We start from the raw sequence: 24,758 nt of genomic DNA, 5'->3' as shown, positions 1-24,758 counted from the left end.
ATGAACATGGCAAAGAAAACTGCAAAGAGCAGTGTTTGTTAGAGTGAAAACATCTAATTTCCTTAAATAAAAGTAAGTGGCCTTAATAGAAAATATAGTTCCAAATGGCTGATTGTGGCAACCTGCTGATTCTGTGAGTTCACCCTATCTGTATTTGAAAGCAATAATAAAAAGAGGAAAAATAAAATTACAAGAGAATAAAATAATCATATAAAACTTGGAAAAGAATGAGTGCCATAAAATATATTTCATAGTGGAATACAAAGTTTTCATTGGTACTTAACATACGAAATATTCATGAATGTTGCCAAAGAAACATATTTAGTGGGACTGTCCCAGCAATGAGATGGTTTGTTTTTTATATAGCCAAACAATTTCATGATGGGCAGTGTTCATGCTCTAGAATTTAGGAGCTGCAGGATGAATAGTGAAGTAGACAGGGGTGCAAACTTGGAATAAAATATGGGGAGGGGGGAGGCCTGCCCCGCAAAATTGGATCACATGACATGGCACAAACACTTTGAATGGCACTGCCCATCAACTGGAGGTGGGTGGGCTCCCTCAAATATTTTAGGGGGGGCGAAGACCCGTCAGCTCCTAAGAGTTGGCTCCTATGGAAATAGGGTTGCCATACGTCTGGAATTTGCCGGTTATATACGGAATACCGCTGTCTCTAACGGCATCCTGGTGGAATTGGATTGGATGCCCAGGAAACTTCGGGTGTGCGGCAGCCCATGCCGATTTTCCATAAAAATAGCTCAGAAACGGCAGGGGGTGGGGGTGGGGAGTTAAAAAAAAAGTTCAACAACTTTGCCCAAGAAAGCTCCGGATTTTCACTGTTTGAAATATGGCAACCGACTATGAAAAAGTCGCTCTGGGAAGCTTACTCTTGCTCGGCCAGCTGCATAGACGCGGAAGTACAGAAACCGATTTAAGTGTTAACTTGTGCTTCACCTTGAGAGCTACGCGCATTCCCCGCTGACTTCAGTGGGATTTTGCCTGCCTTTTTTTTTGCGGGCAAACCAAAAGCCTGCGCCACGTCCACTCTCCTTCCCGCTTTACGGGCCACGTCTCGAGAATCCCCTATCCAGGCGCAAGAGCGACGCCGAGCCATTCATTGCCGCGCAGGATTGGCGCGAGCTGCTTCCCAGGGTTGCCGACACAACGTTCGGGCCGGCGTCTCTCGGCCAATCAGCTGCCGGCGGCCGCGGCTGTTGCCTTGGCGCCCGCCAAAATGCAACTCTTGCCTTGTGCTCTAACGCATATGCGTAAGAAAGAACAACGCGGACCTTGCCCTTTTGCTACCAGGGCCGCTTGAGGGCTACAGGAGAGAAAGAAGGGGTTCGTCCTCTGCTTCTTCTTTCCTCTCTGCCGATCTGAGATGAGAAGAAGGCTTTTTTTCTGAGTTTCTTCTGAAAAACCCACCGGACGAGTTTTTCGTTAAGGAGGCGTCCGATTGTACACCGAAATGTCGACCAAAATGGACCAGATGAGCTGGTCCTCGCCAACATCAGGCGCTCGGCGTGGATCGCGGCAATTTAGCATTTCATCGCAACAACCTCGGCTAAGTGTCCTTTCTTCGCCCAAGAGGTTTGTAGACTGCTACATGAGGCCTTGCGGAGCCCGTTTCGCACAGATAACTCTTTATAAACAACTAGTTCAGTAGGGGTTTTTTGGACGTGAATTCAGTAGTGCAGTACTTAGGAACTGTTAGTGTTTATTGGAGATGGCCAATGGGGTGCCCTCACGATGGGCCCAAAGTTGTCAACTAAAAGGTATCTAAGCAAGTTACATAGAAAAACTCATACATAAATAAATTATAAAACAGAACAGGGAAGCATTCATATAAAACATCAACATTCCTTACAGCATATAAAAGACAATAACCCCCCCCCCCAAGAGGTTGTTCTTTGCTTGTAAAGAAATAGGGGTAGACTAATTTTAGTATTGTAAAATCTGGTTTGTTTTTCCTTATGAAAGAAGGGTGTGTAGATATGTAAAAAACCTTTAAAACTGGCAATCTTAACTATCTGGTACAATTTACCAAGTAGTTCTTTCTTTCTTTCTCACGAGCATAGTGTGGGATTTGGCTTTTAAGTTGCTTCCTGCTATTATACAATGGCACTGAGTGAGCAACTGAAAGAGGCATTCTTTCTGTACTGTACACTGATGTTTCCCAGAGCATGATAGCTGAGACACAGGGCCACAATCACCCAGCAGGCAACCCAAGCTGAGGTGTCAGACTTTGAAGACACCTGTTCTGGGTTGTCTTCTCAACTATCCGCTCATTGGGCGAAACAAGTAACACATGTAGTTCCTATGCCATGAATAAATGCAGTCCTTCCCCATGAATTTATTGTTCTATATACGACAGTAATGCGCCATGCACGCAAATTGCACATTGAAGTAATGAAATGTGGTGCCCAGCTTATGGATGCTGGGGGGGGGGGCAATTAGGTATGAGAGCCCTTTAAGAAATCTGCAAGCTCCAGCCCCCTGTAGTTTTTGTCAAATTACTGTCCCCCTCTCCATCCCTTTCTAAAAACAATAGTGGGTGAGGCCATCACATAAAGTAAGCAATCCCGTCCTCCTCCCCCCGCCGCCGCCGCCACACACATATATTAATCTGAACACTGGTTACATGCAATATTTTTTTTAATAAACAAACAAGCACGTTTTGTTATACGCCAAACAGTTTATCTAGTATGTGTTCAGTAAGAGAAAGAACTGCCCAGCCATAGAGACACTCCAGCCCCTTCTGTTTCTTCATTTTTTTTATTTTATTATTTTTTTCTGTTTGTTCATTAGCCATTACTATGGTGTGTCTCAGAGAGAGCCTGTAATTGTGCCCTTGTGTAACTGTGATTGAATGGTCAGATCAAACACAGTGCAGAAAGAGCAGAATTATCCATTCCTGGTGGAGGTCTAATGGAAAGAGACTTATCTTTGAGGGGGAGGGATATAAAACAAGCTTTCGTTTTATTGGGGTAAATTTAACTTCCTCATCCCTTCGTTCAGCGAAGGCGAAGCTATGTCAAATGAAGCATCGTGCGAAGACTCCCCCGCCGAAAACCTGGACTGGGTTTTAGATCACTGCTTTCAACAGTTCAAGATCAGAGAGGCTTATCCACATTTTTTCCTCAAAGTGAAAGCAAGCAGATTCGGGCCCCCCAGATCTCGACGTCGCATTCTCATCGCCCCTCCTATGGGTGAAATGGCGGTTCGCGGGCCCAGGCCTCACCCGCCTGAACTTCCCGCTCCAGAGCAGAAACCTGTGGACTCAGGAAAACCTCCAGAGGTTGAAGATAAAACCGCTCTGAAAGAGGAGGCAGACCTGCAAGAGCTGGAAGCTTGGATCATGGGAAGAATAGAACTGCAGAATCTGCTGAACTGTGTGGACCTTGAGGAGTGGCTTATGAGGAAAGAGCCCATCAGTGAGCAGGAACAAAATGTGCTGAGGAGGATACAAGAATACAAGGAAGCATTGAAGACTAAAGTGCAAGCCAAGTTGTGGGAAGATGACACCCTTGAGGTAAGTGGTGGAGGCTGGTCCTTTTGGGGCTAGTGTGGCAGGGCACCCCCCCCCCATCTTTGCCTGCCCTCAGCTAGCCCCCACCTGCCTGCCTTCTTACTTACAGTTAGCCCAGGATGTTGGCTCCGACTGCCTGATTCCCTCTCCTTCTGTTTTAGGTGTGACCAATGTATGTGCTGTCACACACACAATGCCAAACCCGGAAGTAACCCAGAAACGTCATAAAGACGTCACTAAAAGGGTAGTACTGGGTGTTTGGAGACTTTTTCAGTGGGTTTGCAGTTTTACGCAAGAGCGCAATGATCCGGAACGCACCCCCTCCCCGGGGCCGGGTAAATTAGGGATTGCCTGTGTGACAGAGTGTTGGAACTTATTAGGAACTTGCAAGTTCATAGTGCCACAGAGAGCCACAGCTGGCCTCAACAACTCAGCTGTTTTGAGATTTAAGGCAGTTTTGCTCCCTGTGTGCTATCTCGTAGAATTCTCTAGGGAGTTTCAGTTTTGAATAGGGGGAGAAATACATAATTTGTTGATGGGTTGGGATAAATATTCTACTTATAAGGTTTCTGCCTGTGTCTTAGCAGCTCAGCAGATCGGACAAATTTGACTGACTGACTGATTTAAGGTACTGAAGACCGTAAAGACCCGAAATGGAGGTTTTCATTTCCCCCATCTCAGCTATTACTCTTTCACAATATCCATTAACAAAAATAGAACAATGTAACAAATATAACAACAAGGTCATACACACACACACACACACACACACACACACACACACACACACACATACATATGAAAGGTTAAAAACCTTTGCACCAGGAAGGATATTGGGGGGGGGGAGAGAGCGAGTCTCTGTTGCCAAGCAGCTAACCTTAACCCTCTCCTGCCACAATCCCATCAAGCATAGATCCTGATTAGGGCAGGATGAGGACAGGGATGTGCAGCCAATGGGCATTTTGTTAAGGTACAGTCATACATCGGTTTAAGTACGCCTCGGTTTGAGTACTTTCAGGTTAAGTACTCTGCAGACCCGTCTGGAATGGATTAATCCACTTTCCATTACTTTCAATGGGAACGTTCGCTTCAGGTTAAGTACGCTTCAGGTTAAGTACAGACTTCCGGAACCAATTGTGTACTTAAACCGAGGTACCACTGTAATGCAATATGCATGGACATGTGTATCTGGAAGCAAAAGTAGACACAGTTTTTTTACAGTGTATCCTCTTCAATGGGATGTGAATGTATATATACAGACAGCGACTGTTTTAGGTGCGTCCAATATGTGTGTGACCGTGCATGCATGCATCGCGCCAAACCTGGAAGTGACCCGGAAGCGTCAGGAAAAGGGCAGGGTGGGGCGGGGTGTTTGCAGACTTTTTCAATGGTGGTTCTTCAAATATACTCAATTTCACTTAAATGTGCAGTGCCTTGCAACAAACCCCATGTTAATTGGGAATTGCCTGCCACATTCTGCCTCAACTCATCACCCGCAACTCCACAAACTGCATTTGGCTCAGGGGAACAGGCTTGTTTTGCAATCCTGGCCAGTAAGAAAACTTGCAGCATGACAGGGAGTTCAGCTTGCTCACCTGATCAAAAGGGACACTTAACTGTTCCCTCTTTTCAGAGTCAATGGGAATTGTTTTTCTTGCCGTCAACATCAACACATCGCCAGCTCTTATTGGCTACATGGCTTCATAATGTTGTGTTCATTGTGATGACTGATTGGCTGGTTCTTTTGTGTTCCTATGACCAATGAGAACGTTTCTTCTTCGCAGGAAGAAAGTTTTACATGTCTTTTTCCATCCCTGCCCAATGTTTTTCAGAATGTGATACCGAAGCCACCACACAAGATTGTCGTCCCTCGTATCCACGCTCCTTTCCCCAAGTCGCTCATGACGCTGCAAAACCTTCTGCACAAGCAGAAACTCAAGCTGGTGGACCTCTTTAAGAAATCAGACATCACCAAGACGATGAGGTTCAAGAGAGACGACTTCATTAAAATAATCCAAGAAGTAAGTGGCAAAGACTACTTATAAACCATGTCCATGTTTAGACAGAGAGATTGGGTAGATGTTCCTGGGTGGGGATTTTCGGTTGTTGCTTCCCAGCCATGGGAATCACACATTCAACCCTTTTTCGCACACTTGATTCCTTTTACGTTGAAGGATGTGTGCACAGCTTCTATATGCTTATGCTCCTAGCCAGGGCACAGGCATCCTCTTGCACAGCAACTACTGTACATCATTTCACTTGCTGCTAACAGGGGCACACACAGTACGGATGCTGAAGGATTTCAGTGGGTCAGCATTTGAATATAACGGGTTCTGAATTCTCCTTCCCGGGCGAATACGCTGATCGAAATGAAATCACCCTTTCGGTTTTCGCACTTTGCTGATATGGTTCTCGGCACAAAAACTATATCAAAAAATATACATTAAAATTAAGCACATACACTGGTGCCTCGCTAGACGAATTTAATTCGTTCCACGGGTCAATTCTTATAACGAAAAATTTGTCTAGCGAATCCCATAGGAATGCATTGAATTTTATTTTATTTTATTTTTTGCCCATAGGAACGCATTAATTGAATTCCAGTGCATTCCTATGGGAAACCGCAATTCGCTAGACGAATTTTTCGTAATGCGAATTCATGTAGCGAGGCAACCTCTGCTCGAAAAATCCTTTCGTTAAGCGAAAAATTCGTCTTGCAGGGCGTTCATCTAGCGAGGCACCACTGTACTAGGTTAAAATGCATACTTAATGTGTATTTTTAGGATATAATGCATTTCAAACGTGCATATTTTGTGAAGAACGTACAAAGATAAGGCAGATGATTGCAATAAGGAGTGACTCTTTCTCTTCAGTTTGGTGGTCACATATCTTCAATCTTACTGTGATTGGACCTGATGATTACAGTTTTGATTTTATACTTGTTTACAGACCAACATTCCTCTCAGTACAACTGACCTGGAAGAGGTGGTCACCTACCTCATGATGTCAAAGAAAGTGAATTATATAAGCAATGATGACCTGGTTCAGTGTCAGAAAATATGGACAGATAACATAAGAGACCAATGGAGGCAGCCTAAAGAATCAAAGCCAGGTAAACAAACAAGCAAAAGTGTTAGGACATGGTTCTGTTGTCTTGACGTCGCTAACGGGGGATGAAGTTTTCAGCTTCAGTTGCTGGTGGTTGTAATAAAGGTTATCACAGGAATTCCTTGTACAAAAAAATTAAGTTGGGACTCCAGTGTGTATCGTAGCAATTTATCCTGCACCTCCAAGGATTTCTAAGAGCCTTGCTAACCCAAGCTGATTACAGATGGGAATGAAAGGCATGTTTGGCCTACATGTTTGAAAGGTGTGTTTGAATCATATCTGAATAACTTTTCATCTCCAGCAGCAATGGTCTTGCGGCGTCAGTATTCACGTAAAATAATTGAGTGGCATGACTGGGCCAACCCAGGGCCGGTGCTAGGGTTTTTTGCGCCCTAGGCGAGATCACCTTCTCCCCCCCCCCAATTTCCCAGATGAAATAAAAAAATAGGGGAAAAAATAAAAAAAATAGAAAATAGAAAAAATAAAAAGTAGAAAAAATAAAATAAAAAGAGAGTTCCTTGGTTGTTGGTGAGGGGAAGGGGTAAAAAGCAGTCTCTTTACCTTGTCAGCTAGCAGCCTTCCCTGTTTCTGGCGCGGCCTTCCCCTGCTTCCTCTGGAGCCCAATCTCGGCGTGCTAGCTGCTGGAGGAGTAGGCCCGGCTTGAGCGAGCGAGCAGGGAGGGCCCCGTCCCTAGGCCCGGGCTGGGTGGCGCAAGGCGCCAGGGCGCCTGGCCATCAGGGGCACGGAAGGAGCGCCGAACTCAGCGGCTTCAGGTGGGCGGCGGGCAGGCTGGCCAGCGCCCCCTCCATTTTGGCACCCTAGGCAGCTGCCTAGTTCGCCTTAATGGATGCGCCGGCCCTGGGCCATCCAGCAAACCATGCCAGCGGGGGGTGGGGAGGCCACCCTCAGTTTTCAGTCCATGCTTTCGCTCTTCTTCAAAAGATACTCTGCTGTCCAATACAATATCTTGTAAGGCTGCCATCCTAGCCCATAGTCAGAAGCTAAGGAGCTGCCGCTGCAGTTCTTCCACTCCTGCTGGCCAGGGACAAAGGTGCAGGGAAAAGTGCCCCTTTGCTGTGCCAACTCCAAGGAAACCCCAACAAATGCAATTTAGAGTCAAAAGTACAGGCTTTTTATGTCAAGAGCTGTATTTCCTTCAGTGGTGTGTGTGTAATCTGTTAGGGGCTGCAGGCCAGTAGAGGTGGAGCCAGAGGCAAAAGCGTTCTGAATTAATATCAGAAATAAGGGCTGCTTTGTTTTGGTTTTCACCATAGCTACCTGCTTTGGACTTGAGGACCCTTTGGGTCCCTTCCAATTCCACAGTTCTATGAGTCTGTACCTCAGATTAGAATTCCCAGTGCAGTGCAGATGCTCCCAGAAGTAAGCCGTACTGGATTTGAGGTGATTACTCTCAAATAAGTATTTCAAGGGAATTGCTTTCTTTTAATACAACAGGCCAGAATTGTCAGTTTGCATTTCTTAGTGCAGAAAGTATTGATCTTTTCTAATTAATTCAATAGGGTTCTGGAGGATTCTCTGTGTGAAAGAAACAAGCAGAAGGTTACTGATGTGAGGGTTATTCCTTCTGAGAAGCTGAGGACAGATGGTTTAAACTGGTTCTCTTATCTCTTTCAGTCAATGTCACGCTGGCTATAAAAGTATTAGGGCCAGAAGGAGCCTGGGTTTCTCTTTCTCTTTCTATCTCTTTTCCTTCGGGTGTGGTGTTCTGTACATAGTATGCTTAGTGTTAAGGTTTAGGCTTATTATAAGTTATTGTAAGTTTAAGTTAAGTCTGCTGCAGCTGGATTTCTTATGGACTGTGCCAATCCTGAATGTATTGGATTTGTGACCATTATGTTCATTTGCCTTCAGTAGCAGTAAAGCTCTGCTGGATTCAATATTAATTGCCTCTGGTCTATTTTTGGGGAATCCTGCAACGTGTTTTAAGTTTTTACTCTACTAACTAAACATTGGAGTTCTGCTCTGGATCAATACTGAGTAGAATTTCATGACAAGAATGGCTACTGTTCACTTTGAAGAGCCCTGTGAGGAAAAATATCTCATGAAGTCGTCCCATGAAGAGAGAGAATGAGCCAGCATGAGGGAAAAGGCATTAAACTGTCGGGCGATAGGTGCTTGCTGGTGGTCACGGCGCAGATTTCGTGTGTGTGAGGAATTCTGACAGGTTTATAATGCAGTGTCTCTTTCCCCCTTTCTCTCCTTCTGAAAGAAGCAGAAGAGCTCCCACCTTCCGCACCACACAAGTCTTGTAGGAAAAGCGTTACATTCTCCAAACATGGTGAACCAAAGATATGCCGGCTTGAAGTTCCCCCCATCAACACCGAAGTAGACCGCAGGCGTCTAACTTATAATCAGATGGAGGAAGCTGGGAAAAGATACCGGGAAATGAAACGGCGGGCTAAGGTACCGTGTTTCTGCGGCAGAACTCTTTGCACCTTTGTTCTCTTGCTTTGACTCTGGAGGCCATAAGTAGTGATCCCTCTTTCAAGCCACCTTCGACGCTGTAAAAGGAAATGTCGAGTTACTCCTCGAACGCTGTCTTACTCTGTTGAGTTGGCCCCAAACCTTGGGTTTTGCAAGTTAGACTTACTCCATTCACAGCAGTGAGTCAAATCCCCCTGCTAACTGGACGCTCCTTTCAGCAATTTCTCTTTCCATTTTCTGTCCCCAGCATTACCTTCCACACTGATTCCCCCTTCCCTCAGAGCAGATTTTGGGGTCACTAAAAGGCTGCAGGAGGAAGGGAGAAGTTTTTTGGGGGGAAGCTTCTCAGACCATTTTCAGGTACCTTTTCACAGATCGGGGGTGGGAACTCATGTCCCTCCAGTTGTTGTCGTTGAACTCCAACTCCCACCATCCTTGACTGTTGGCCATGCTGGCTGGGGCTGATGGGACTTGGAGTGCAGCAACACCGGCTGGGACACAGGCTCCCCACCCCGACAGCAGTCTTTCCTCAGGGTTAGAAAGGTCAGGAATACATAAGGTCATGACTGGGAAACCTGCTGTTGAACCAAGAATCCCATCATCCCTGGCCATCAGTCCTGTTGATTAGAATTGAGAGGAGTTGCTGTCCCGACAATATCTGGAGGACCACACTTCCCCGCAAGCCCAGTATTAGTAGGTCCTTTAATTCTCAGCGGCGTTGAGATGTTTTGTAACAACAGAGGCAATGTCTTTCCGTTGCAGAGAAAGACCAACCCCATAGAGTACGCAGAACAGTGTCAGCTTGTAAAATCCGGAGACGCGGTTGTGGACGGCCACTGCTTTCCGAGCACCATCCAGGGTGAAATGGGAGAGCTGGTGGACAAACACCGGATGGCTTGCCACCTGGTCTACACTCAGTGTCTCAAGCTGTGTGAAAAATACGGCATCCCGCTTACCGAGAAGATGCTGAAAAGGGGTATGGTGAAACAAGGGGACTGGAGGGAGTGCTGTATATATATATCATCAAAGCAGGGTGGTATTTACACTGGCTCAGGGTCGGAATCACCTGCTAACCCCCCCCCCCCAAATACCTAGGCAGAATAACACTGTTACATAGTTGTTCTAAGGTTTGGTGGATGGTGGATCTGGTATAACAAAGAATACAGTTGACTCAGGTTACAACCCTAAACCCACTTGCTTAGGGAGTTGTGTTCTAGTGGACTTATTTCCGAGTAAAGATTGTGTAGGGCTTCACTGCGGAACTTAACATACAGCCTGTTGGTATCCTGCGATTCCATACAAGTGCTCCACAAGCACACCAACTTGGCTGCATTTCTTGATCTTAGGAAGGTAGGCTTTAGAGCGCGGGCAATGCCCATCCAAGTTCTGTAAGCTAGGGAAAGGGGAGAGGGAGATTGGCTGATGCAGAGTTATGCCAGCAACACCCAATTAAATCAGATGAACCGGCTCGTGTTGGGCTCTTTCAGGCAAGCTGTCTGCTCTAGAGGTCTACCACTCAAGTGAGTCATGGGAAAATCCACAAGTTGCTTGAACCTACCTAGGATTATTTTTATAGCTAAGGTAGAAATGTCACTGTTATGTGGGTTGACTGTAATGCCCTACTTATTTCTTTCTTTTAAAATTTTCGTTTTCTGTACCATCAGCTTTGCTCTACCCACCGGACAAAATTGTAAGAGAGGGGAACCATTTCCGCAGGATGAGACAACCTGGAGGTTATTATGACCAATCTATGTACCGATCAAGATTGCTGTCAGAACAATCAAGCACTTCGGGAGACAAAAAAAGGTTTGTTTGGTTTTTGTTTTTGTTTTGAAGTCAAGAAGATATACAAATAGGTTTGGTTTGGTTTGGTTTGGTTTGAAGATAATATCCTATTACAGTTCCTGTACAATCAGCAGAGAAGTCCTTGCAAATTCTCATGCTGGAATTTCCTTGCTGCAACCAAAGCCAGGCAACTGAGCATTTTGAATCGATTGGGCACTTTCAGTCCACAGCTCCCTGGCTTAATTGTACATGGGTGTTCTGGGCAACTTTCACAGGGAATATAGGCTGTTAGCTGCATAAGGTTAGGGTGCCTGGTTTTGAGCCAGTGTGGTGTAGTGGTTAAGAGTGGTAGACTCGTAATCTGGGGAACCGGGTTCGCGTCCCCGCACCTCCACATGCAGCTGCTGGGTGACCTTGGGCTAGTCACACTTCTTTGAAGTCTCTCAGCCCCACCCACCTCACAGAGTGTTTGTTGTGGGGGAGGAAGAGAAAGGAGAATGTTAGCCACTTTGAGACTCCTTTGGGTAGTGATAAAGCGGGATATCAACCCAAACTCTTCTTCTTCTTCTTGACTGAAGTACCATACAGTGGTACCTTAGGTTACAGACGCTTTAGGTTACAGACTCCGCTAACCCAGAAATAGTACCTCGGGTTAAGAATTTTGCTTCAGGATGAGAACAGAAATCGTGTGGCGGCGGCAGGAAGCCCCATTAGCTAAAGTGGTACCTCAGGTTAAGAACCGTTTCAGGTTAAGAACGGACCTCCAGAACGAATTAAGTTCTTAACCCGAGGTACCACTGTACCTTAATGCAGCCCCAAGAACTGCGGGAAATGCTCCTGAGGCTTGAACAGCACCAAGGCTTGAAGTAAGTGAGGGGGTGGACTTTGAGCATCGGATGCCTCACCTGGTACGAGCAAAAGCAACAGCACTAGCTGATGCAAAGTCCAGAACGCTGGACTGGAAGGTCTTAGGATTTCTATGCCACATCCATGCCCCTGCTTCAGAGCACAGCCTGCTTACGGCCTCCAATACTGTGTCACTGGCTTAAAATCATTTCCTCAGCCACGTTTGAACAACAGCATTTTTGCTGCTTTGCTGCTGCAAAAATAGTAGAAGGCTTGCGGACAAATGCTGTTCTGAGTGTTTTCTTGTCTTCTCCCTCTATTCCCCTCTTGGTGTCTCTAAACAAATTGTTTATCCTTCTCCCATAGAAAGAAGACGACAGAGGTTAAGAAGCCAGAGGTCCAAAAAACAGACAAGAGCCTTAACACCCGCTATAAGTCATACAGAGAGTTTTGGAAAGTAATGAAGTATGTGTTCAATCTGCTGGGAGTTATCCTAGATTTTTACCGGTGCTTGCAATATAGAGCTGTTCCATTGAGTTTGGCCCCCTCAGGCTGCAATCCTACCCATGTCTACTCGGAAGCAGTAAGTGTGGTGAGGATTGCAGCTTTATTCTTTCAATAACTGACCCTTCCTATGGAAGTTGCCCTGGTCACTCTGCAAAAGGTGATTGGTGTCTTGTCTTAGTAAGGACGAAAAGCCACTTCTGGGGCCTCTGTCTCTAAACCACATGGGACAAATGTTTAGCTCACATAAAAGTAGTGGCGGGGTTATTAGGTTTTTATTTTGATTATGTATTTTGTGGTTTCATATTTTGATTTTATTCTGTCAAATGCCCTGAGACCTCTGGGTATAGGGCAGTATATAAATTCAAAAACAAAAAACCCCTCTCCCACACAGGCTGCCTCTTTTTTGCTTATTAAATTAGTATACCGCCCTATGCTCATACATCTCAAGGTGGTTCACAACATAAAATTGCAATGTAAAAAACACAAGAAACTGATGGGAGGCATTCCTGTGCCGCTGAGGACACTGAGAAAACTGTACGCGTCTGGTTGCTGCTCTGCGGCTGCACCCTTACCTGCCCTCGCACCTGATGTCCCGTAGGACATTTGATGTGGGACAAGCAGGCATAGTTTGGAAAACAGCCTTGTGAGCCAAATGAGGTCTCCCGCTGTCCCTAAGCAGGCCCACAGGCTGGACATTCCTTGGTTAGCAGCAGGCCCCTCTGCAGTTGCCTGTTCACAGGTTCGGTTTGTGGTTCCACTGCTTCGCAATCAGATGTTTTTTCCCTCAGTGGAGCAGCTTTGCCGGTCTGCAGAGGAAATAAATCCATGTGCAGGCGTGGTTTGAATCCAAAACGCGCCTGCAAACAGACCAGTCAGCTGATCGGCGCAGGCAGCAAGCCCCTTCAAAGTGGCCTCAGGTGATGGCCTCAGGTGCTTGATGGAAGGAGGGCCAGTTCGCAATCTGGTCCTTGGGCTGAAAGCAAGCTCCCCACTCCTGTTTTGCATCAGCCTGCTGGCTGCTCCCTCTATTCTGGAGGCTGAGGTGTTGCTTCCCACCACCAGTGCAGACACGGGGAAGAGTGTTCGCAGGGCGAGTGTTCAGAATAAGTCAGGGACTTGTCCGGTGATCAGTGCTGGCAGAACCGGTTGCTACTGCCTTCTCTTTGAATTCAACCACTGCATTCAGTGAGCATGCTTCAGTCAGTGTGAATGAGTGCATAATATTTCCACGTGTGTTACACGTGGTACGCTTGCTACGCTTGCTTCCAGGGATTAGCTCTGGAATCGGGCTGAAATATTTCAGATTTACTGTTTGGATAGAAATAGGTGTTGGGTCTGGGGCTCCTCTATCTGTCAGTCGACGGTTCACCAGATTTCTCCTTTCCAGCTTGGCCACCTAAGCTCACAGTGGATTTCTTTTTGCAGGCCTTACACAAAAAAAGCGCTTCCACCAGATAATTATTTCACTGGTTATCACGTAACCTTAGCTGAATCAATGGGCATACTTGTGGAACAATATGTGGAAAGGTATGGCACACAATGTTTCTTCTTTTCTTTTAGAAGAGTTTTTTAAAACAATTTGTACCTGAAGGAATTTCCTCATGCAGCCTTTTGATTTAAAGGTTTGGTTGGCCTCCTCCCTTCCCTCTCCTCACTTTTTCCCCACTCTGCTTTGGTTTCTTCCCGTTCCTAGGTTTAACAAGAATATTCTTTAACTCTGCTTCACTCTTTTATTCTCTCCCTGCTTGTGTGCATTCCCTCAAACTCCTCATCCCATCTTTATTTAAGGCTGTGTCCACACCATGCTTTTAAAGCACCGTGGTATCACTGTAAACAGTCAAAAGAATCCTGAGAACTGTGGTCGCTAAGGGTGCTAAGAGTTGTTCCCTTCACAGAGCTACAGTTTTCAGAGTCACCTGCAAATCGGAGTTGCACTCTGAGAATTGTAGCTCTGTGAGAAGAATATGGGTATCCTTACAACTCAGCACCCTTAACAAAACACGGTCCCCAGGATTCTGTAGGTATGGCTGTTAAAGTGGTGTAATAATGCTTTAAATGTCAGGATGGTGCCTGCCATCTCCATCATCTGGGGATCCTTAGATCTAGATTGTTTTCACACACTAAAACCACATCCTGTAGAATTCTATCAGTTGTATTTCATCTGCACAATCATCATGAATTTCAGGAACCAAAATGCTTTTTCTGTGCAGCCAGAGCAGGAGCAGTCACCATTAAGGAAAAGAGGTTGGAATAGGCACAGAGAGGGGGGGGGGAGAGAGAGAGAAGACTCTCCCTGGATCAAGTGACTTTTCCCCCTTAAGTTCTCAAAGCTCTTAACCTAGCTCAAGGTTGTCATCTGAATGAGCCAGATGTTTAAATGAGAACCAATCACAGTCAGTCCACCATTTGAAAAATAAGACTTAAGAGCCATCTTGCCCAAAAATGGCAACTAGACATTCAATTTTGGTGACTGTAACCTTGGTTTAAGGCATCATTTGGCGACTAGCTTATATATCTGAGTTTCTAACGCTACTCTACTCCAAAGCTAGGCCTCCTTTCCATTTTACGTAGACTTGCGTATTTTCATATTGTACAATATTTTCATGAAGCCTGAATATTGTGGTTGTGCGTTGGTTTGTTTTTTCACACTAACAGTATTTCCTTGGATTTTGTTTTCAGTGAGCTAAGGAAGATGTTTGCCCACCTGAATCCCAAGACTGACCCAAATAATTTCTGGCCAGGACATCTTCTTAGCCAACTGCGTCTCTTTCTACCCGAGGAAGCCCGTGACAACGGGAATGCTATATTCAGCCACGTTCCTCGCACGTCCCCAGCCTATCCTGCAAGATACAATCCTGACCGCAGCTGGCCAGTCAATGACCAGGGATACGTGTTGTACGGGGATCCAGAATCCCAAAAGCGTAATTATTATATTTGACGGTGTTTCAAAATGTTCCAGAACGCTGACATTTCATGAGCACATGACTACTCCGGCGGATCTGCTGTGAAAAGCCAATATCCTAAGCAAAACAAGGACATGGTAAGAAGATTGCAGTGAAAGATGGATGGCAACAGTCTTGTTTGGTTAAAGGGGTTTTTCAGGGCTGTCAGTAAACTAATAATAATAATAATAATAATAATAATAATAATAATAATAATATACATCTGGCTTCCCCAGCACTCTGGGTGGCTCCCAACATAATATTAATAATAATTAAAAAATGAAAAAACATCAAACATTAAAAACTTCCCTAAACAGGGCTTCCTTCAGATATTTTCTAAAAGTCATGTGCCCCAACTGCATTTTCTAACTTTAGGCATTCCGAAGATGAGGAAGTAAATGCATGGGTTTAGGGGGCCTGCTTGCTAGGTCCCCCAGACCCCATTGCTGATTTTGTCACCCTTGTATTATCTCAGTATTTTCCAAACTTGGGTCTCCACCTGTTTTTGGACTACAATTCCCATCATCCCTGACCATGGGTCCTGCTAGCTAGGGGTGATGGGAATTGTAGTCCAAAAACGGGCAGAGACCTAATTTTGGGAAACACCAGGAGTGTTTATGTATCTATGGAGAATCAGGGTTCTTAAATGTATGGGGAGACTCTACAGGTACAGAAGGCTGGTCCCAGGTTCTAGCACAGGGATAGGCATCCTGGGGCCTTCCAGGTGTCGTTTGGCCCCCAAGTCCATCAGCTCCAGCTAGCATGGCCAGTGATCAGGGATGACAGGAGCTGTAGTTCCACAACACCTGGAAGACCACTGATCCCCCCTCCTTGTTCAAATATTACTGGAGGTGTTTAGAGAATTCTCTTTATCCAATCATTTTATACATCACAGTCAAGGCCCTCTCTTGGTCACCTCCCAGCACCCTGGCAAATTGAAAAGCTCAAAAGGCTCTTAGCCTTTTCTTATAGGAAAGGTGACCTGATTAATTGGTCCCTGAAATTCCTCTTTCTACACCTTTTCCATCACTTTGGAGTCCTAGAATGGGCTCGTGCCTTGCTTCCAAGCGTGATGCAAAGTGCTGGCATTAACTGAAACGTCCTAATTTGCTCAGGATCCAAGGGCCTTAAACTTGGGTGGTCAGACATCAGGCATGCAGGATCTGTTTTGGGGAAGAGCTGTAGATCTGTGGTAGAGCGCATGCTCTGCATGCCAAAAGTGCCAGGTGACACCCATGGCATCTGCAGAAAGGACAAAGACATGTGCCTTTAACCCTGGAGAGGCACTAGCATCCATGTAGGCAACAGCTAAATGGACCAATTGTCTGGCTCAGTATAAAACAGGTCTTTATGTTTCACAAACTAGAGGGTGAAATAGTAGCTGGGGGGAAGGGGGAGACATTGAAATTAACGGGCATGACTGTTACTTCCATTCATTTCAACTGGTTTACTCTGAGTAAAACTTAGTTGAATGCCCCCGAGCACATGCTCAGCCCAGGAATTTGCCCCAGAGCTAAGCTCACAATCCTTTAATACAAAAACACCTGATTCTTCCATAATCTTTATTTTAGCACATAGTTTGGGGTGGGGGGAGTCTTAGTTGTTGCTATAGTTAAAACAGTTGGGAGCCAGAAACATTTGCAAAAACATCCAGAGGTCCACCAGTAGATCGTCATGTTCCTTCTTTGTACTTCTGCCTTAAGGATCACTGCATGAATGAGCAATCGGCTTAAGATCTGCCTTAGAGGTTCCCCACTGGGCAATGTGAGGCAGGTGGTGACTATTGACAGCGCCTTCTGTGTGGTGGCTTCCTATCTTTAAAATTCTATCCCTGGGGTGTTTTTCTAACATCAAGTCTTCTCTTTTTTGTGCCCTTTTATTTTCCCAGGCCTTTGTGTTTTAAGTCTCCTTTTATTGGTTTCACTCTTTTCTTAAAAGGTTTGTTGCTCTTTGTTTCTTGATTGTATTATGATTTCATTATTATTATTATTATTATTATTATTATTATTATTATTATTATTTTGTAAGCTACTTTGGAAGTCCTTGAACAGGTGAATGGAAAAAAGTATATGTATATGTGTGTGTATATATATATATATATATATATATATATATATATATATATATATTCCTTTTTATGGGCAATTAGAACAGTATGTAGTATTCAAAATCCAGTCACATTAAAGATATGTATAAAGGTATTATAATCCCGGCAGGCTTTTTCAGTCTCTTTCCTATTAATCTCTAGTACTGAATGCCTTTTTTCCAAACAGCAGCCACACTCTGTTGATCTTTCACTTAACTATCCACTATAACTACAAGATCTCTTTCCTAGTTTCTAATGGTCAGTTTAGATCAGGCATCCCCAAACTTCGGCCCTCCAGATGTTTTGGACTACAATTCCCATCTTCCCCAACCACTGGTCCTGTTAGCTAGGAATCATGGGAGTTGTAGGCCAAAACATCTGGAGGGCCGCAGTTTGGGGATGCCTGGTTTAGATCCTATAAGCATATATTGGCTATGGTAACCCATGACACTTGTTGGGACGCAAGTGGTGCTGTGGGTTAAACCACAGAGCCTAGGGCTTGCCGATCAGAAGGTCGGCGGTTCGAATCCCTGCGACGGGGTGAGCTCCCATTGCTCGGTCCCAGCTCCTGCCAACCTAGAAGTTCGAAAGCACCTCAAAGTGCAAGTAGATAAATAGGTACCACTACAGCGGGAAGGTAAATGGCGTTTCTGTGTGCTGCTCTGGTTTGCCAGAAGCGGCTTTGTCATGCTGGCCACATGACCTGGAAGCTATACGCCGGCTCCCTCAGCCAATAACACGAGATGAGCATCGCAACCCCAGAGTCGGTCACGACTGGACCTAATGGTCAGGGCCCTTTACCTTTACCTTTTAACCCATGACACTTAGCCAAACAATGGCTATTAGGCATGTACAAGTGTGTGGAGACTGACAGCAGTACTCACAGCTGCTTAGCTTCTGCTGCCATGCCACCCAGAGCTAAGCCACAATCTCCCCTCGGAAAATAGCACAAACAATAAGCCAGCCCAGGTATAGATGTAACACTAAGCCAAACCTTGGCAGCAGCAGGACCCAGGGAGGACTGCAGCAACCACAATCCCACACATTTGCTAGTTCATGCTATTCACATTATGGAGTTGGGGGTGCACTGTTGTTGCACCTCTTTCTGCTTACTCTTACCAGTTTGTTGCCTGTTCAGCATCAGGAACTCTGTAATTATTCACAGTCTGCATGCCTTTAAAGCAAATCTGAATCACATTTTCCCCTCTCAAGCAATTCTGGGCACTGTATTTCACCCCTCACAGAGTTACAGTTCCCAGAAACCTTTAACAAACTCCAGTCCCAAGAATTATCTGAGTCTGAGGGAAAGAAAATGCCTCGAATGTGGTTCAAAGCCATAGTGTGTACACAGTCAAATGCTAATCGCTGTGCCAGACACTGTCTAATAGGTATTCCTTTTCTGGACGTTCCAGTAGCAATGCACCTCCCATTGCAATTTTTTATTGCAGTAGAGTGTTAACAAAATACAGTATCCCCCAATAAAATGCTTGGCACTCCTTAAAACAAATGGTTTATTTACTGAGTTAATAAATTGTATTCAAAGCCTGATCGTCTAGAAGGGGTTGCTCTTTACTGCTAGATCGCACAATAAACAATTGCCATATCTTCCCGTGTGTAGGACTATATTTTTCCCCTATTTTTTCAAGTTTAAAATTGGGGGGGTCTTCTTATACACGGATAGTGCATATGGGGGATTTCTTTATTTGGAGTCCCCAAAAATGGGATTGTGTTATACATGGGAGGGGGGGTGTTATACACGGAAAAATACACTAAACTATTGCCAATATTCCAGCACCTTCAGAGTGCTTCAATGTGTGTAGAATGCAAGGGAACGTGAAATATCGGTTAGAAAAATATATACTTGATGACTTCTGATACTGAAGGTTGGATTAATTATGTGCAAATAAAAGAGGGCTGCCAATTCCAAATAAGGTTGCCAGTGGCTACACATTAAAAAATGCTTTGGTATATACAGTATTTGGGGTGGTTAATTCCAGCATCCACCAAGCTCTCCTTATATTTTCAAAGGCAGGTTTTGCATCTATTATCTAAAACTGCACCATTTCCCTAGAGGATTTTCAAGGCAGGTTGCTTGTTCTCCACATAGTACCATGGGAGCTAATAAATGCAAATCAATTTCATGTAGACTATCTGTGTGAACTTCATGAGAATCTGCCATGCCAAACCCTAGTGCTGCAAAGTTTTAAGCACATCTCTTTTAATATGAAACCCAGACACAGGGATAAGCAGGAAATTCTGAATCATCAACAAGCATGTCTTCAAGAGATGATTATCATAACTAAGAACCTGTTCCCTGTGTGAACCTGACAGCAAATCCCATTGACCTTGACGGGATTTGCTTTTGAGGAGACTTGTCCAGGATTGTGCACACTGCAAATGTACAATGGTCTGTGTAATAGTCTGTTTTTAAACTCATAAAACTGGTCTCTTTGGAAGACGAGCGTTTTATTTACCAGAAAACTGCCGTAGAAGAAATAGGGTTTGTTTGTTTTTTTAATGCGGGGGCGGGTGAAACTTGCGAACAAATCCACGAGGCGGTCAGAACCAACCGCAGCAGCTACGGCATGGAGATGGCGCCTGCACTACCCATGTATGACCACCAGGTGACCCTGTGGCAGCAGCACCTGCTCAAGCTCCCCACCACTCAATTCCTAGACTTTATGAGTAGACTGATACACGGGATTTCACTTCCGATTCGTTTAGCCGCACCACCACCACCACGCCATAACTTCTGCTTCTACTTTTTATTCATGGTTAAACATGAAGCTGTCCAATCCTTGCCAAAACCTCCAATTCCTTCGTTGCTATCTATGGGCACGCTTTTGTTAGAGGGTAGCATAAAAAAAGCTTTCATGCGAACCCGAAATTTTCCCGCCCAGGTTTTTCTACAACTTTCTTATTTCTGAGCTCCTGCCCCTCTGTTACAGCTTGCCGGAAGTGACGTTTACAGGTCCTCAATATCCCTAGCTAATCTCACAGAAGCTAATATGGTAAGTAAAGTCTGAAATATTCAGCCAGGACGTTTTTCGATAATAAAATACACGTTAGGGTTCTGTTTAGAAGGACCAGAGGCTTGAGCGACTCCGCCTTTATACCTTCGGTGTGGCTCTCACCAGATCTGCCAGGACCCTACAGCGGTGTCCCATCAACCCTTGCGGCTTCCGTCTTCGCTCTTTCTCTCCGCGCTCCCTCCCTGCGCGGGTGCCGCCATTCTCCAGCAGGTAAGTCCGGGAGATCCGTTGTCATCCTTGCCGGGAGAGGCTCCTGAGAGAGGTTTGCCGCTTCCAGGGGCAGCTTGGAGACCTTCTCTGCCGGTGCCGGTCGCTATTTCCAGGGCGGGGAGTTTGGGGGCGCTCTTGGGGCGAAGCTCGGTTTCCCTTTGCTGAGCTAACTTGGCATGGAGAGGGCGGGAGGCGAGGGCAAAGCAGACAAGCACAAGGGCCTGAAAGCTTAGCCCTCGCTCGCCAGAGCAGCACAATGGGTCCGTGGTGGTCCATGGAGGAGAAACTGGACAGAACTCCTAATAGGGTTTGAGCTTTTCTGACAAGTAAATCTTCGAAGGTGGAAGCCTTGATTTCAAATAAAGAAGCTGCTCGCTAACTGAGCTTTTTCGCCGCGGATAATTCAGCTTTCTAAATCGACCTTTTCAACACAGCGCTTAGCACAGCCTTGATGTGCATAAGGTTCCGGCCCTGATTTACCTCAGCTCCTTTGGCATAATCTTTTAACAGTGGTATTTATTCGGAAGTCAGTTTTATCGGGAAAATTCATAAAGGTGTAGCAGATGAATGTATATTTGTTAATAGACACGAGTAACTTGGGTTCATTAATTTCGGGGGCCCTGCTGAGTAAAATTTGGTTGGATGCACCCCATAAATATTTCATAAGTGTGAACACTTGTGTATCATCCACCTTCAGTCAGCGTGCGAAGTGGGATTAAGTTGCTGCCCCTCCCACAGCCTCCATATATTTGGTGGAAGGTGTGAGGATTCTACTTGGGTACAATTGTAGACACAGTTTGGGAGCTTGGCAAGCAGCCACAATTCCAAGTGATGGAATACACAAATCATGAGAAAAAGACTGCAGTACAGTTAGTTACCATTTTGAATCAGCCCAGCCCGCTTGTATTATATCTGATTGTTACTAATTTCATGAAATATTTTTTTAAATGGAAAACTTAACATGGAAAGTTAATAGCAAGAGGATAATTTCTGTGAAATCTTGCACCTCATTTTACTAGCAATGGGTTTACTTACAGCATATGTTACACAAGCAAAGCCCAATAATAAAATGTATTTTAGGCCTAGGACATTACTGCATTTTAAAAAGGTTTCTCTACTCTAAGTAGATGTGGGAGAAAATAATTCAGAGTTCTGCTTAGGGAAGCTTTTAATGTTTAATAAATTATTGTATTTTAATACTTCTGTTGGAAGGCGCCCAGAGTGGCTGGGGAAACCCAGCCAGATGGGCTGGGTATAAATAATATATTATTATTATTATTATTATTATTATTATTATTATTAATTTGATTACCTCCCAGGACCGCATCTGGAGAGCTTTTCATACTCTTCCAGCTTTGGACATGGTAGGGAGAGGAGATGCGCTGCTACAGGGTGGTTTTATTTGGGGGGAGGTAATTATTGCCTATAGTGTGTTGATTCCTTAGGTATGCTCTGTTTTTGTTAGACACTATGCCGGCCCTCAGACCCCTCATCAAGCCTAAGATCGTCAAGAAGAGGACCAAGAAGTTCATCCGCCATCAATCTGATCGCTATGTCAAAATTAAGGTAAGGTGTCCTTTTGATGAATCACCAGATATTAAAATACTCAAGTGCCAGCTTGTGTTTTGGTTTTGCAGCACTGGCATGGTAATGTATTAGATCTCTGAAAAGATGCTGCAGCTGTTGAGGCTTTGATATTCTTTCTTCCTTGTTTTTCTATAGCGTAACTGGCGGAAGCCCAGAGGTATTGACAACAGAGTCCGCAGAAGGTTCAAGGGCCAAATCTTGATGCCCAACATTGGGTATGGTAGCAGTAAGAAGACAAAGCACATGTTGCCTTCAGGATTCAGAAAGTTCCTTGTCCACAACGTCAAAGAGCTGGAGGTGCTGATGATGAGCAACAAGTGAGTTTGAAAAGGGATTCAGGGATGCCATGTTGTGTTTGAAGATTTCTGGCTTGGTTGCAGGAGTGGTAGTCACTGAATGGAAAAAGATTTTGGGAGTTGTGGGATCTAGCTCCTCTCATACACCTCTGTTTTTCTTTCCTTGATGGGATACTGCTACTAGCCATCTCTTCCCCATCCATTTCTTTTGTTTTTCCTTTTGGATCTTCCACTTTTCCTATCTAGGATTAGAACTCAATCTGTCACTGCTGGAAGGTTTACCACTAGAAAATCTTGTATATTACAATATTAATATTTCTTTAATGTCATAATGCTGAGGAGAGAAAGATTGTTTTTGCACTTGGGAAGGTCATTGCATTCTTTAAAGTGTTCAAAGTACAGCAGAGTATCAGATGGTACCATTTAGGTATCTGCCTCAAATATAATTCTGTAGGAGTTTAGGGGCTGTTGAAATTTGATGTAGGGAAATCCTGGTTCAGATTCCTGTTAGGCAGCCTGGGACAGGTTCTCTGTAAACTCTACCAAAGTGTTAATAGGCTAAAATGTCACAGCTCTTTGAGGAGGGTTATAATCTCCTATTGACTCTCCAGTATCAGCTCAGTCAAATGGGGAACAGCACAGCTCAGGCAGGTTTTCTTACTGGACCCAATCAAAATTGCATAACTATACTGCTGTTTTCCATTCACACCAGTGGGTAGTCTTTGGTGTTGTGGTCCCTCCCTTCAAATTACTCCCCTGCCCTTGACTGTCTTTCCCCAGTCTTGACTATACGAGTGGGTATTTCTGTACCTGTGGGCCCAATCAAGGCTTGTGCTCTTGGGGAAAGGGGACAGCATCCATTTCTATTAAGGCTGTTTTTTGGTATAGTTCTTGTGCAAAACCTCTGTTAAAAATGTTAAAATCCAGGTACATCTACTGCAGTTAGTCTCCAAGGTAATCTCTTACAATGTTGTAATCTTGAGAACATAGTTCCTCTGAACTGGGTTGTTGGAATTTCAGTGTGCCTTCAGCAAGCAGTGGAAATACAGTGGTACCTCGGGTTACAAACACTTCAGGTTACAGACTCCGCTAACCCAGAAATAGTACCTCGGGTTAAGAACTTTGCTTCAGGATTGGAACAGAAATTTTGCTCCGGCGGCACAGCAGCAGCAGGAGTCCCCATTAGCTAAAGTGGTGTCTCAGGTTAAGAACATACCTCCGGAAAGAATTAAGTTCTTAACCAGAGGTACCACTGTAGGGACACACTCATTGTTTGGACCATTGAAAAGAACAACTCGGGTGTAGCAATAAAGACCACCCACAGAAACATCACACCCATTACAACCTGGCCACCAAAAAAAGTACTTCCAAACTTGCACAGCAGTGATGACTGCAGTGGTATAATGTGTTGTTTTTACATAATGAATTTTCTGTGGCAAGACAAAATAAGATTAAATCTAAAATTGTATGCTGGGATTTTGATGACGTTGCATGGATGCTATGAAAACCTGAGCAGCACCTGCTGCACAATAATCCTCCATCTGGACTGTCCTTGGAGAACAATGTCCTTAGGAGCTAAGCACCCCATGGTCAACCTTGATCTGGAAGCTCCTTACACATTATTTCCTTCAGTCTTCCAATTCAGTTAACCCCACAGGAGAACGTTTAAGCCAGTGTGTGGTATTGTAATAAATGAATCCCTTACTCTTTCTGGAGTCTTCAAGTTGCATTTGGAACAGAAAAACGAGGCAGTCCTTTTGGAAGCATACTGCTTCCACATACTGTAATCTAAATGCCTCCAACCCCCATGTCAAAAGTATCCTGTGGAAAGTGGCATTTGAATGCAAAGGCCATTTCTCCTACACGTGGACTTTAACAAAGACATGATGTTTTTGACATAATAGTACGGTAGTATTTCAACATAGTGTCCCACCTGCAGGTGGAACATTCACATTAGGACTATTGTGCATTTTTCCTGAATATGTGATTACCCCCTGCTTTGCTCAGTACATACTTGACTACTTCACAGACCTCCAGCATTTAAGATTCTCACTCTGCCTTTCCTAGAATTAGATTTAGCATGGTAATGAGTGTTCGTGACACAATGCCATTATCTTTTATCAGGTCCTATTGTGCAGAGATTGCTCACAATGTTTCATCCAAGAATCGGAAGGTAATTGTGGAAAGAGCAGCTCAGCTTGCTATCAAAGTCACCAATCCAAATGCCAGACTGCGCAGTGAGGAAAATGAATAAATAGTTGCTCTTGTACAACTGTATTTAATAAAAAGTTTAAAAAAATAAAGTGTTGGAAAACTGATGTTCCTGCTGTGAGGGTATATAGAAGCAATTTTTGTAACTTCATATGAAGATCAATTGTTAGAAAG

At 44.6% G+C, this 24,758-nt stretch overlaps 2 protein-coding genes across 4 annotated transcripts; both read left to right on the top strand.

Annotated features, from left to right (window-relative positions):
* Nucleotides 1-1,178: 1,178 nt before the first annotated feature.
* Nucleotides 1,179-17,226, top strand: EFCAB12 (EF-hand calcium binding domain 12). Of its 3 annotated transcripts, none has more exons than XM_035108092.2 (10): nt 1,179-1,590; nt 3,019-3,532; nt 5,362-5,550; nt 6,479-6,641; nt 8,874-9,061; nt 9,845-10,058; nt 10,747-10,888; nt 12,080-12,178; nt 13,646-13,747; nt 14,900-17,226. In XM_035108092.2, the coding sequence occupies exons 1-10, from the start codon at nt 1,469-1,471 to the stop codon at nt 15,156-15,158; spliced, it is 1,992 nt and encodes a 663-aa protein (XP_034963983.2). In that variant the 5' UTR covers nt 1,179-1,468; the 3' UTR covers nt 15,159-17,226. The 3 variants fall into 3 exon arrangements, with proteins under 3 accessions (XP_034963983.2, XP_034963982.2, XP_034963981.2); XM_035108091.2 differs by having other exon boundaries at nt 8,871-9,061; XM_035108090.2 differs by having other exon boundaries at nt 8,868-9,061.
* A 3,112-nt stretch (nt 17,227-20,338) lies between these two features.
* RPL32 (ribosomal protein L32) lies at nt 20,339-24,676 on the top strand. Its single transcript, XM_035106558.2, has 4 exons — nt 20,339-20,490; nt 21,956-22,056; nt 22,213-22,394; nt 24,498-24,676. Exons 2-4 carry the CDS (start codon nt 21,961-21,963, stop codon nt 24,625-24,627), a joined length of 408 nt encoding a protein of 135 aa, XP_034962449.1. The 5' UTR covers nt 20,339-20,490; nt 21,956-21,960; the 3' UTR covers nt 24,628-24,676.
* The last annotated feature ends 82 nt before the right edge of the window (nt 24,677-24,758 follow it).

Source organism: Zootoca vivipara, chromosome 2 (genome assembly GCF_963506605.1).
Source record: "Zootoca vivipara chromosome 2, rZooViv1.1, whole genome shotgun sequence".
Classification (NCBI taxonomy): Eukaryota; Metazoa; Chordata; class Lepidosauria; order Squamata; family Lacertidae; genus Zootoca; species Zootoca vivipara.
Note: the sequence above shows the minus strand (reverse complement) of the source record. Positions and strands in the feature narration are given on the sequence as shown.

Bases quoted from the DNA above. Each gene is read 5' to 3' on its own strand.
- EFCAB12 (XM_035108090.2), top strand. From the start codon at position 1,469: ATGTCGACCAAAATGGACCAGATGAGCTGGTCCTCGCCAACATCAGGC. The intron at 1,591-3,018 runs GTTTGTAGACTG...CCCTTCGTTCAG, and splicing joins GTCCTTTCTTCGCCCAAGAG to CGAAGGCGAAGCTATGTCAA. The intron at 9,062-9,844 runs GTACCGTGTTTC...TTTCCGTTGCAG, and splicing joins AAATGAAACGGCGGGCTAAG to AGAAAGACCAACCCCATAGA.
- RPL32 (XM_035106558.2), top strand. From the start codon at position 21,961: ATGCCGGCCCTCAGACCCCTCATCAAGCCTAAGATCGTCAAGAAGAGG. The intron at 22,057-22,212 runs GTAAGGTGTCCT...GTTTTTCTATAG, and splicing joins ATCGCTATGTCAAAATTAAG to CGTAACTGGCGGAAGCCCAG. The intron at 22,395-24,497 runs GTGAGTTTGAAA...ATCTTTTATCAG, and splicing joins GTGCTGATGATGAGCAACAA to GTCCTATTGTGCAGAGATTG.